Consider the following 12,024-nt stretch of genomic DNA (forward strand, 5'->3'; position numbering starts at 1 on the left):
GTCCTCTCACAGGTAGCGCCCGAGGACAATAAACTGCACCCGTGTGCCTTTTTCTCCAGGCGGCTGTCCCCGACGGAAAGCCGTTACGACGTGGGAGACCGGGAGCTGCTCGCGGTGAAACTCGCCATCGAGGAATGGAGGCATTGGCTGGAAGGAGCGGAACAGCCGTTCCTAATATGGACAGACCACAAGAACTTAATCTATCTGAAAGAAGCCAAACGTCTTAACCCCCGCCAATACAAGTGGTCGTTGTTTTTCTCACGCTTTAATTTTCAGATTTCTTATCGCCCTGGATCAAAGAACACTAAACCCGATGCCTTATCCAGACTGTATGCACCAGACCAAGAACCCGAGCCCGAACCCATCCTTCCTTCGTCGTGTGTGGTAGGTGGGATCACCTGGGAGATCCGGGACAAGGTTTTGGAGGCACTCAAAACCGAGCCCGGACCAGGGGGACCCCCAGGGAGGCTATTCGTTCCTCAGGCGCTTAGGGGGCAGGTTATACATTGGGCACACCCAGGAAGGTTTTCCATTCATCCAGGTGTGGGACGCACTATAGCTCTGATACGACGGACCTTCTGGTGGCCCTCCATGTACAGGTGCTGGCCAGTAAATTAGAATATCATCAAAAGGTTGAAAATATTTCAGTAATTCCATTCAAAACGTGAAACTTGTACATTATATTCATGCAATGCACACAGACCAATGTATTTCCGATGTTTATTACGTTTAATTTTGATATTTATAGGTGACAACCAATGAAAACATCAAATCTGGTATCTCAGAAAATTAGAATATTCTAAAGGCCAATGAAAAAATGTTTGTTTCTCTAATGTTGGCCAACTGAAAAGAATGAACATGAAAAGAATGTGCATGTATAGCACTCAATACTTAGTCGGGGCTCCTTTTGCCTCAATAACTGCAGTAATGCGGCGTGGCATGGACTCGATCAGTCTGTGGCACTGCTCAGGTGTTATGAGAGGCCAGGTTGCTCTGATAGTCGTCTTCAGCTCCTCTGCATTGTTGGGTCTAGCGTATTGCATCCTCCGCTTCACAATACCCCATAGATTTTCTATGGGGTTAAGGTCAGGCGAGTTTGCTGGCCAATCAAGGACAGGGATACCATGGTCCTTGAACCAGGTGCTGGTGGTTTTGGCACTGTGTGCAGGTGCCAAGTCCTGTTGAAAGGTGAAGTCTGCATCCCCATAAAGTTGGTCAGCAGCAGGAAGCATGAAGTGCTCTAAAACTTCCTGGTAGACGGCTGCATTGACCCTGGACCTCAGGAAACAGAGTGGGCCAACACCGGCAGATGACATGGCACCCCACACCATCACTGACGGTGGAAACTTTACACTGGACCTCATGCAACGTGGATTCTGTGCTTCTCCGCTCTTCCTCCAGACTCTGGGTCCTTGATTTCCAAAGGAAATGCAGAACTTGCTTTCATCAGAAAACATAACTTTGGACCACTCAGCATCAGTCCAGTCCTTTTTGTCCTTGGCCCAGGCGAGACGCTTCTTGCGCTGTTTCTTGTTCAAGAGTGGCTTGACACACGGAATGCGACACCTGAATCCCATGTCTTTCATGAGTCTCCTCGTGGTGGTTCTTGAAGCGCTGACTCCAGCTGCAGTCCACTCTTTGTGGATCTCCCCCACATTTTTGAATGGGTTTGTCGTCACAATTCTCTGCAGGGTGCGGTTATCCCTAGAGCTTGTACACTTTTTTCTACCACATTTTTTCCGTCCCTTCGCCTGTCTGTTAATGTGCTTGGACACAGAGCTCTGCGAACAGCCAGCTTCTTTAGCAATCACCTTTTGTGTCTTGCCCTCCTTGTGCAAGGTGTCAATGATTGTCTTTTGGACAGCTGTTAAGTCAGAAGTCTTCCCCATGATTGTGGTGCCTTCAAAACAAGACTGAGGGACCTTTTAAAGGCCTTTGCAGGTGTTTTGAGTAAATCAGCTGATTAGAGTGGCAGCAGGTGTCTTCTATATTCAGCCTTTTCAGAATATTCTAATTTTTTGAGATACCAAATTTGGAGTTTTCATTAGTTGTCACTTATGAATATCAAATTTAAATGTAATGAACATTGGAAATACATTGGTCTGTGTGCATTGCATGAATATAATGTACAAGTTTCACGTTTTGAATGGAATTACTGAAATATTTTCAACCTTTTGATGATATTCTAATTTACTGGCCAGCACCTGTATATAGACATTAAGAACTATATTTCAGCTTGTCATGTGTGCGCTCAGCAAAAGGGAGACCACCGAGCCCCAGCTGGGCTCCTCTGTCCCCTTCCTAATCCGTCACGTCCCTGGTCGCATATAGCGCTTGATTTTGTTGTAGGTCTTCCAGAATCTCAGGGCTTCACATGTATCATGTCTGTGGTTGACAGGTTTTCTAAAGCATGTCATTTGGTGCCTCTTAAAGGCCTTCCCTCCTCCACTGTTACTGCCAAACTCCTTGTGAAGCATGTTTTTAGGCTGCATGGTATTCCCACGGAGATTCTGCCTGACCGGGGTCCCCAATTCGTGGCTCGGGTCTGGATGGAGTTCGCAGAAGCCCTGGGCGCCAAGGTCGCCCTCACCTCCGGCCACCATCCTCAGACTAATGGGCAGTGTGAGCGGTTAAACCAAGAGCTGGGTGCCATGCTGCGTTGTGTCTGCTCCTCCCAGCCCAACACCTGGAGCACACATTTAGCATGGATCGAGTATGCTCACAACTGCCATGTATCCACCTCCACCGGTCAGTCACCATTTGAGGCGTCTCTGGGTTACCAACCCTCACTGTTTCCACAGCAGTCCTCGGCTTCAGTCTCCATCCCGCAGTTTCTCAGGGGGGCCAGACGGGCATGGGCCTCTACCCGGGCGGCTTTGGAGCGCACTGCCGCCAGGAACAAGCAGCTGGCAGACCGACACCGGCGCCCCGCCCCGCTGTACTCTCCTGGTCAGGATGTTTGGCTGTCTTCCCAGGACATCCCGCTAAAGGCCTCCTCTAGGAAGCTCACTCCTAGGTTCATCGGCCCCATTCAGGGTCCTGGACACGCCTACTCCCACCACGGTTCGGCTGGACCTCCCCAGGAATATGAAGGTACACCCTGTATTTCACATTTCCTTGGTTAAACCCGTTGGTTCCAGTCCTCTTTGCCCTGCTCCTGCGCCTCCGCCGCCGGCCCGGCTCTACAAGGGGGGACTGGTCTACTCAGTCCGGCGGATCCTCGACTCCCGACCCCGTGGTCGTGGGGTCCAGTACCTGGTCGACTGGGAGGGGTACGGCCCAGAGGAACTCTCCTGGGTCCCGCGCTCCTTCATCGTGGACCATTCCCTCATTCGGGACTACGAGGAGTCGGTTGCTAGGACGCCAGGTGGCGTCCGTTGAGGGGGGGGGGCATTGTTGTGTGACAGGGTGAGTACTCCCTCTTCTCCACAACATCTTTGTAAGACTGTCATTCCAGGAGAGGGCACTCACCAGCTGTGGGGCATTACCGATCAGCGGCAGCTGCAGATCCTCTAATCAACCGCAGCAGAGCTCTATTTAAGAGGAGAGGGAACCACTTCACATCGCTGGATGATTAACTACTCACGGTAGAATCTTGCCACTCAGTACTAGGTTTTACTTGGTCTCTGCTCAGACATTTGTGCTGTCACAGTTTTTGGATTTATCTGGTTTTTTGTGCTTGGATATTTTGGTGTTTGGACTCAAGTCTGTTTCATCTTCAGGATACTTGGAATCGCTGAACCACAGATGGATGTACCTACCTGGAAGTCACCATAACCCGCCTGGATTACACACTCAAGGTTCACCTCTCCTCCAGCTTCACTTGCCCTCTGCCGCCATCATCTGGCTCCCTCTCCTGGACGTACCCCGTCACACTGTTTGCCCTCCCTGCTGGCTTTTGGACTCTTGCCGACTACTTCACACTTGGATATCTCCAGGACACTTTTAGTTAGGGTTAATAAATCATTGTTTGAACTTTCTGCCTTTGTCCTGTGATGGTTCTTCATGTCGTGGGTTAAACACCTTCCCAGGAACATGACACCAAACCTTCTCATCATTAAAGTCAGTGGCGGATTTAGCAATTTGGGGGCCCAAGGCGAATACAGACATGGGGCCCCCTTACACTAAATTTTCAACAATCTTATCTTTAACTGGATTTGTGACACTCTACCCTCTTCTAACATGAGTAATTTTCACTTTGTATTAGTCCTCCTCCTTTTCCTGTCTTTCCCTCCCTTTGAGAGCCTTCAATATTTGCTCTGCTTTCTTCTTCCTGTCAGTGGTCCTGCGCTTTTGCCTTTCTTTTTTTTTCTATTTTCCATTTTGGTCCATGTTTTCCTCCCTTTAAACATTTTCCATTGTCTTTCATTTTCTGCTTCCTTTTGATGTTTACACAGAAAAACAATGTCACTTTTGGAAGTGAAGATAAAAGCTTTTTTAAAGCATGCTGCTTCTTTCTCTTATTGGAAAAAAAATAACTCCATTTCATGCTTAATGTTTTGACTACTGTTTCGAGTTTGTTACAAACGCTCCCACCTGTCTTTTTCTGCTTTCTCTTCTTCTTCTTATTTGTGGCACATGGCAAACAACAATTTGGTGGATTACTGTCACCAACTGGATTGGACTGGAATGACTACCTGTCATGGTCTGCGTAAGTGTCTTCCCCATGCGTCTCCTTATGGCCTCCATCCCTCTTTAGATTCCCCTTTTGTGTTTCATGGCGCCCTCATGTGTCCTTTGTCTGCATCTTTCCCCATGTGTCTCCTAATGTTTCTCCATCCCTCTCTGGATTCCCTTTTGTGTTCTCTTAGCGCCCTCATGTGTCCTTTGTCTGCATCTCTGTTGTGTGTCTTAAGTTGTAGCCCCAGCCTCTTGTTCCCCAGTTCATAGTTTGTGTGTGTCAGTATGTGTATGTATTTGTGTGAGTTCTTCCCTTAGTCTTTAGGTTTAGTTTTGTGTTTTATATAGTGTCAGGTTTATCTGCCCTCCACTGGTTCTCTTTCCCATCCAGATAATTGTTGTCAACTGCCTTCCCTCCAGCCTCACTCCACACACCTGCTTCCTGTTTCCCTAATTGCTCCTCCCTGTCTATATAAGCCCTCCTTGTCTCATTGTTCTTGTCGGTCCATTGTTGTTTGTCAGCGTTATTTATTCTGTCAGTCTGCTCATTTCTCTTGTGTTTTTCGACTCCCTGGATTTTTGGATTTTGGCTCCCTGCCGTTTGGATTTATTTTTGTTCTTCCTCCAAATAAAGGATTTTTACTTACATACCCACTCCTGTCTCTTGTCATCCTGGGTTCTGCATCTTGGGTCCTAACCTCCTGCTCCTAAACGTGACACTACCAATCACTTCCTGTTTATGCATCAGACTTCTTAAAGAGCAGGTAAAGTGTGCCTCGGAGTCCTTCTCCACCCACGTATCAATTTTAAAAAATGCAACATTAGTAGGCGTTGCCTGGAGGACTAAGAGGGTGGAGCCATGGCAGTGATGAAGACGACGGCTAACCAGACGATGCTAGCTCCCTTCTCTCTGAGCAGTCATTAGAAGTGGAGGACATTTCTCCCCCTCCTTACCCAGACACTCGAGAAGAAAGGGACCAAGTCTATTTGGAGGAGACAAGCGGACCTGAGCCTTATTGTTTTGAGCTTGTGAGTTGCCTGAAACTCCCAGAACCGACCCAACAGAACCGTCTCTGAATGGTAAGTAGCCGTTAGCCATAGCATCAGATTAGCTGCAGGGTTTTGCTCCACGGCCCGAGAGCTAGTATTCAGCATGTTTTAGAGATTTATCTGCATCAACACACCTGGTTTTAATCAGCAACAAATAGCTGAGCTGCTTAACAGCTAATCTAACCTGTTAAAGCAGGAAAATCCACTGAAACGTGCTGGATAGCAGCTCTCCAGGAGCCCTGGGCTCAAGTTACAATCTGCTGCAGAAAGTTATGAAACTACCCCATGAGAAAATTATTCTGTAATGTGTTCAGCCCACTAAAACTGCCCTGATTTCATTATTTGTTTACTGATAACAGCTGCTCTCTTGGTTCTAGGTCCTCTGGTGTCTGCAGGTGGTCTCCTGCTGGTGTCGTCAGGATCAGGAGCTTCCAGAAGAATGTGCCTTTCATTGACTCATTCACCCTTATTTGTTATATTAATTAAATAAATCTCAATTTATATATTTCCTGTTTTTGTTCATGTCCATAAATACTTAAACATGCTTGAAATTAAAATGAGCTTTTAACAGTGAGGTGCTAGTTTAATTCATCACAATAGAGCTAGTTAATCATGCAACAATGTGATAATTCAATTAATGTAATTTATAAATATCCATTAAAATATCAAAACTGGAGTCAAAATGAGACATTTGGCAGCACAAAAAACTTGTCAAACACAATTTTTATTATAATAATTGTAGGCAGACAGGAGACAGAGCTGATGGAGGTTCTCAGTCATCGAAGGATGGCTGAAGGCTTTCCAGGAACAGGAGATGTGGTGTTGTCTCTTCTCTCTCTATTCTGCCAGATGAGCTGATAGGTTACAGGTGTGTGAGGACGTCCTCATGCTGTCATAACCAGATGACAGGAGTTATCAGGTGATCAGCCAGGCTAATGATGAGATGCAGAAAGAAAACAAATCCAGGACAGTGTACAGTAATAACAATAATCTGTGGTGTTGCTCACCTTATGTGCTCTTATAGAGTATTAACGTGTGCCTGCTTCATGGTGTAGAGTCCATATTTTGCTGAGTGTCCTGCAATAATGCAGGTTATTAGTTAATTTACTTTTGATAGCAAAAACAAAATATTTAATGTAAAAGTTATTTACCAGGTGAATCAGCTCACACGTCACCACCAAGTGTCACAGGGGCAGAATCAGTAGCCTCCTTCATGATGTCATGATGTAATCACATACTTATTTAATTGTTAATATCTTAAAAATTCAGAAATGTTTTAATTTTTTTACCTTGAACAGTTCACTGAGCTTGCACTGTCACTGAGGTGGAAGCTGGAATCAACAGCAGACACCTCACATCTTGGTCTTTTCAGGGGTGTGGACGCTGCTCTGGGACTTTCTGGAAGATGAATTTCCGTCATGGTCCCTGTGTCACCAGACACACTGAGGCTGTGAGCTCTATAAAAAACAAAGAAGCAGCACATTTATAAATGTTTAAAAGAGCATAAAATCACGTGTAACAATCTGTAAAACAAATTAAAACTAGAAGGTAATAAAATGTTTACATAGAAGATTATTAAAAATAATTCACCTTTGCTACGGGTAAGGCTTCATGTCAGCCTGGACAAGTGCATTCTTGCAGATTACTAAATCAGTCTGACAGCCAGTGTCTTGGGTAGATTTAGCCTGAAAAAAAAATAGAAGCACATTGTTGTTGGAGTTTATAAAGTCAGAAAATATACAAAAGAAACTGTCCTATATAGGCGCTTTATAAAATTCCTAGTGTGTGATCGTTATTATAACGTAAAAGCCAGTCACATATGATGTGGAGAGCCTGAAATGCGACCTCCTGAACAGAATTCCTCACGGAACCGGGTCACGCTGTAATGATGTCTGTCAACTAGTGCTGCGTCAGTTAGAGACACTGTTGCAGAATTACCGACTGACACAAAAACAACCCGAATTTTCTCTGAGCCTGACAGTCATGTGGACCATTTTGTCGGCCAGGGCTTTGAGATATGTTCCGATTCACCGCTGATTCTAACCTTACATCCCGTTGCACATTTTGTGAACTTGACAAATCAGCCCGAAGGCAGTGCAGGCTGATATTAGCTAAACGGAGTGAACCACGTCTCTCAAACTTTGCATTTAGGAAGAGAATTGTCTTTAGAAGATGTTAAAACTTTTATTTAGCGTACTCACCTCAGACTGGAGCCCGCCGTGGTGGGGGAGCAGAGTCGGTGGGCTGCATCTAAATCGCTGAAGAGCCACGGTGGGCACAGCCTCCCTCTTGGAACGGAGACGTGCAGAATCGCGGGTAAAATGCTGGTTGCAAACTACAGCACCAGGCGGGAGCTGAATGTTTTCCAGACACGCAACCGCTGGCGCCTAATTTCTAAGTCCAGCGGAAAGGAGTACAACCCCACAGAGCCACCGCAACCATACTACACTACACCTTCTCACCATACTAACACGATATGGAGCACTAAACCTGAACTACTTTCCTAATAACACTAACAGCCAAACACTAACTAAACTACACTATCCAACAGCCAAGCTAACACTAAATAAGTATGTATAACACTAAAGGCTACGCTAAAGACTAGGATATGCTAATGCTATATGCTAATGCTGAACTACGGCTAACCTCCTACACTCGCTTGCAAATCCAACTCCCAACTCGCCACAAGGCGTGGCCGAGACGCTTGTTGCTTTATAACTTTGACACAGAGCTGCTACGTAGTACTCTACTGGTTTACGTAGTATCTTACTCTTTAGCCATTGGCTAAAATTTATTCAAAATGAGTCAAATTCTATGTTTTAAGCTGAAGGTGGCGCTATACTGTGGTATTTAGGCAGAATTTTTAATTTTTAAAGAAAATGCACCAAAATGCTAAAATAATGAACACACACATTTAAAACACTATTAGACACTCATTTATACAGTTCATCAGCAAAAAAAAAGTTAATTTAGACGTTACTTGCTCTTTAAAGGAATAGTCCATTGTGGCATTAACAGAGGGGTGCCAGCAGTCAGGGCTAGGGGCCCCCAACATAAGGGGGCCCCAGGCGGCTGCCGACCTATGCCTAACGGTAAAACCGCCACCGGATAAAATTTTTACGTTATTACAATATACTGTCAAATAGCTTAGTCATTATTATGAGTGACTATCTCATTATTATAAGATAACTAAGTCATGGGATTACCATCTCCTTATTATGAGATAACTATATAAAATGACGAGATACTATCTCATCATTAAAATATAACTAAGTCATAATTATGATATACTGTCTCATTATTATGGAGTAGAAAAGTCATAATTATGAGTGACTATCTTATTATAACTAAATCATAATTATGGGATTACCATCTCATTATTATGAAATAGCTAAGTCACAATAATGAGATAGAGATTATTTAATTTTAATCAGAGTGGCAGAAACGGGCTTCCATACCACCAGCACATACAGGGTCGCAAATTGAGACCGACTTTTGTAATATTTTGCATTTTCTGCAACATGACCCAGCATCATTTGCCTTGAACTCGTTAGTGGACCTTCTGTCTTTGGACTACGGAGTGGTTTTCTGGACAGAGGTGAGGTAGACCGCTGAACTCCAAATAGTTTGAAGTATCCCTGGTCCGTTCAGTTGACTGCAGCGGTCTTTCCCGGGAACGGGAGGTAAGAGAGTGGCTTCCGTGGTGGGACAATCTCGGAGCTGGCCTTTAGCTACGTTAGCTAGCTAGGAAGCTAAGTCGTTAGGATTTGATGTTTTCACGCTGCGACGCGTTTGCTGGCAGTCAAGCTGAACCGCGGAAATGCTCATTAATATCAGCTCGTTTGGAATACCGCTGTTGTCACACTTTAACCGCGAAGTCTGAGTTTTAATCAGGTAGTTAGCCGAGAGATAGCAGGGTCAAGTTAGCCAAACATGTTAGTACTGTTTCCGTTTTCCTTCAAAATAAAAGCACGGCGCATGGCTAATTAAAACGAACTCTTAAAACATTCATTATTTGGAAGTATCGTTCAATGTAATTGTAACTTTCATCTCGAAAATATTATTTTTAATCCACATCCTCACAGGAAATTATCTTCACTATGGATATTTATGTATGACTTTTAGTTTTCGATCACGGGATGCCACGACGCATGTTTATTTTGCAAAGTGCACGCGTTATTTCCGTTTTATTAAATCTCGGACTGTTTCTCAAGACCGCAACTATCGATGGGAGTTTAGTTTTATTTATTTATTATCTGCTTAAGGGAACCGACCAGAGGTCACCTCGGTAACACAGCCTTCTATGCGAGTCATCTGCCGCTGATGGGTTGTCAGGCAGCATGCTAAAAGGGACCGCTTAACCGTCCGCAGCACACTGCGGCGAGCCTCCCGTCCGACTCCGTAGGGTCCAGCCGAGCTGAGCCATGCGACAGTGGTGCGTCCCCACTGCGACCCCGCGGGCTGAGCCACTCCCGGGACGCCCGTCCATGTCGCCCCCTCCGTCAGGTGAGACAACGTTAGAGAAGAGGGGAGCTGCCTTCTTCATCTTTAGGACAGATAATCGATTCGATCTGCAGCCACAGAGGAGGAAAATGGTTTGTTTTTATAAGATCGACCATTTAGAGCTAGCTAATCTCAGTTTTCCAGCAGATGCATTTAAAAAGGAGCGATAATGTGATAAGTACTGAGCAGATTTAGCATTTTTGTTGAGGGTTTTTTATTTATGAGGTTGTGCCTTTGCAGCTGAATGAGGTTGTTGCGATTTCCACCCAGAAACAGGTTGAATAAGTAATGGATATTATGCCGATGGGACCTGGTTCTAACTTATGCATGCTAAGCTGATCTTCAGTTCCACCCTGGACAAGTTGCCCAAGGTTAGCCCCACGTGTCCGTGCCAAGCGGTGCCAAGCGTCTGTAAGGGTGCCAGAACTTTGAATGACCCACGGGTTGGTCAGAGAGAGATGCAGCCTCTTCCTCCTCAGTGGACTTCTATAAACCCGTCCTGTGTGTGTGTGTGTGTGTGTGTGTGTGTGTGTGTGTGTGTGTGTGTGTGTGTGAATCATTTAGTCAGACTTGCTTTTTAAAGATAGAAGTCATCTATCTTTAGTTTGGTGTTTGATTTCTGCGTCTATTATTTATTCCATCTAATAATAATCCTTTGTTGGGCTTTGAGCAGAGATAAATATAGCCACATCTGCCTGATGACACTTGGTGAGGTCTTATTTGGTGAGGAGTTAACTCATCTGAGCCGATCATGTCTTTCACTCAATTTCACTTTTGACCAAGTATGCATGCTCACATCGTGCGCACAGATCCTACAATGAAGTGCTGCGAAGTGGAGCCCCGCTACACCATCGAGCAGATCGACCTTCTGCAGCGGCTGCGTCTCTCTGGCATGACCAAACCGCAGATCATCCATGCTTTGGAGTCCCTGGAGAGGCTGGACCCGGATCATCGCCCGCCCCCCTGTGACTCTCACGCTGCCACTTCCAACACCGCCACTGCCACGACCGCGCCAGCCCCATCGTCGTCCTCGTCGTCAGCATCCTCACTCTCGTTGGCCTCGGCCACCACGCAGACCTCTGGCCTGGACTGCGCCACGCTGTCTCCCAGTAACAGCTACGAGGCTTCGCCCCCGCCGCTTTACCCTCCCAGCGCTGTGGTTCAGCGGTCGTTCAGCTACGACATGATGGGGGAGGACGACTGGGACCTGGAAGAAAAAGTGGAGGAGTACATGAGGTGAGCATCATCAGGGAGATGCAGGTGTCGGGTGAGGATGTACTGGGATGACGGGGAGAGAGGATGAGAAACTATTATAATATCAGATAATTACAGCGTGCGTCCCCTGAGGCGTAGGCTGATTCTTCACCATTGTAGTTGAGTTAATTCAGGTCAGGTGTTTGGGGAAGACTAGAGGAGAGCATCACGAGTGAATAAGGTTAGTCGGAGCAGAGGCTGATGTTTAACCCCTTGTGTGTTTTGTGTCGTTCACAGAAGAGACAGCAACCTGGTGAAGGAGGAGATCAAAACTTTTCTGAACAATCGCAGGATCTCTCAGGCAATCGTAGGCCAAGTCACAGGTACTTCACTACTAGCTGAATCGGCAGCGCTTCCCTTCCTGTTGGGAGTGGCTGCAGCTGAGTCCCGTGTGTCTGGTCCCGAGAGATCGCCGGAGAGCTGCAAGGTCACATGGGAGTTAAGGAGAGGAGTTGAGCAGCAGAAAATGGCAGGATTTCGAGTCCTACCCATTAATATTCATGATATATAACAACAGCATGACTCTTCCACTCCCTCCATTCACTTTGCAAACATTGTTTTATCTTCACAAATAACACACGACTGAAGGAGTTCTGC

General features: G+C 45.9%; 1 protein-coding gene and 1 long non-coding RNA gene across 10 annotated transcripts in view; one reads left to right on the forward strand and one right to left on the reverse strand.

The window, feature by feature from the left end:
- Positions 1-6,421: 6,421 nt before the first annotated feature.
- On the reverse strand, positions 6,422-8,052 carry LOC139073209 (uncharacterized). Of its 2 annotated transcripts, none has more exons than XR_011521920.1 (6): positions 7,872-8,052; positions 7,261-7,355; positions 6,960-7,127; positions 6,822-6,879; positions 6,678-6,747; positions 6,422-6,559 (listed from the first exon to the last, which is right to left on the reverse strand). It is a non-coding gene; the product is annotated as an uncharacterized lncRNA (long non-coding RNA). The 2 variants fall into 2 exon arrangements; XR_011521921.1 differs by having other exon boundaries at positions 6,475-6,602.
- A 1,075-nt stretch (positions 8,053-9,127) lies between these two features.
- zgc:91944 (homeobox-containing protein 1) overlaps positions 9,128-12,024 on the forward strand; it is a 41,240-nt gene continuing 38,343 nt past the window's right edge. For 4 of the 8 annotated variants that reach the window (XM_070556185.1, XM_054733788.2, XM_054733793.2 and 1 more), the window contains exons 1-3: positions 9,870-10,176; positions 10,983-11,409; positions 11,665-11,750. In XM_070556185.1, the coding sequence (XP_070412286.1) occupies positions 10,095-10,176; positions 10,983-11,409; positions 11,665-11,750 (595 nt within the window). In that variant the 5' untranslated portion in view covers positions 9,870-10,094. Of the gene's footprint in view, positions 9,354-9,869; positions 10,177-10,846; positions 10,897-10,982; positions 11,410-11,664; positions 11,751-12,024 lie in introns of those variants that run through there. The other 4 variants (XM_054733790.2, XM_054733789.2, XM_054733792.2 and 1 more) reach the window with 4 other exon arrangements.

The sequence above is a fragment of the Nothobranchius furzeri genome, chromosome 11 (genome assembly GCF_043380555.1).
Source record: "Nothobranchius furzeri strain GRZ-AD chromosome 11, NfurGRZ-RIMD1, whole genome shotgun sequence".
NCBI classification, from domain to species: domain Eukaryota; kingdom Metazoa; phylum Chordata; class Actinopteri; order Cyprinodontiformes; family Nothobranchiidae; genus Nothobranchius; species Nothobranchius furzeri.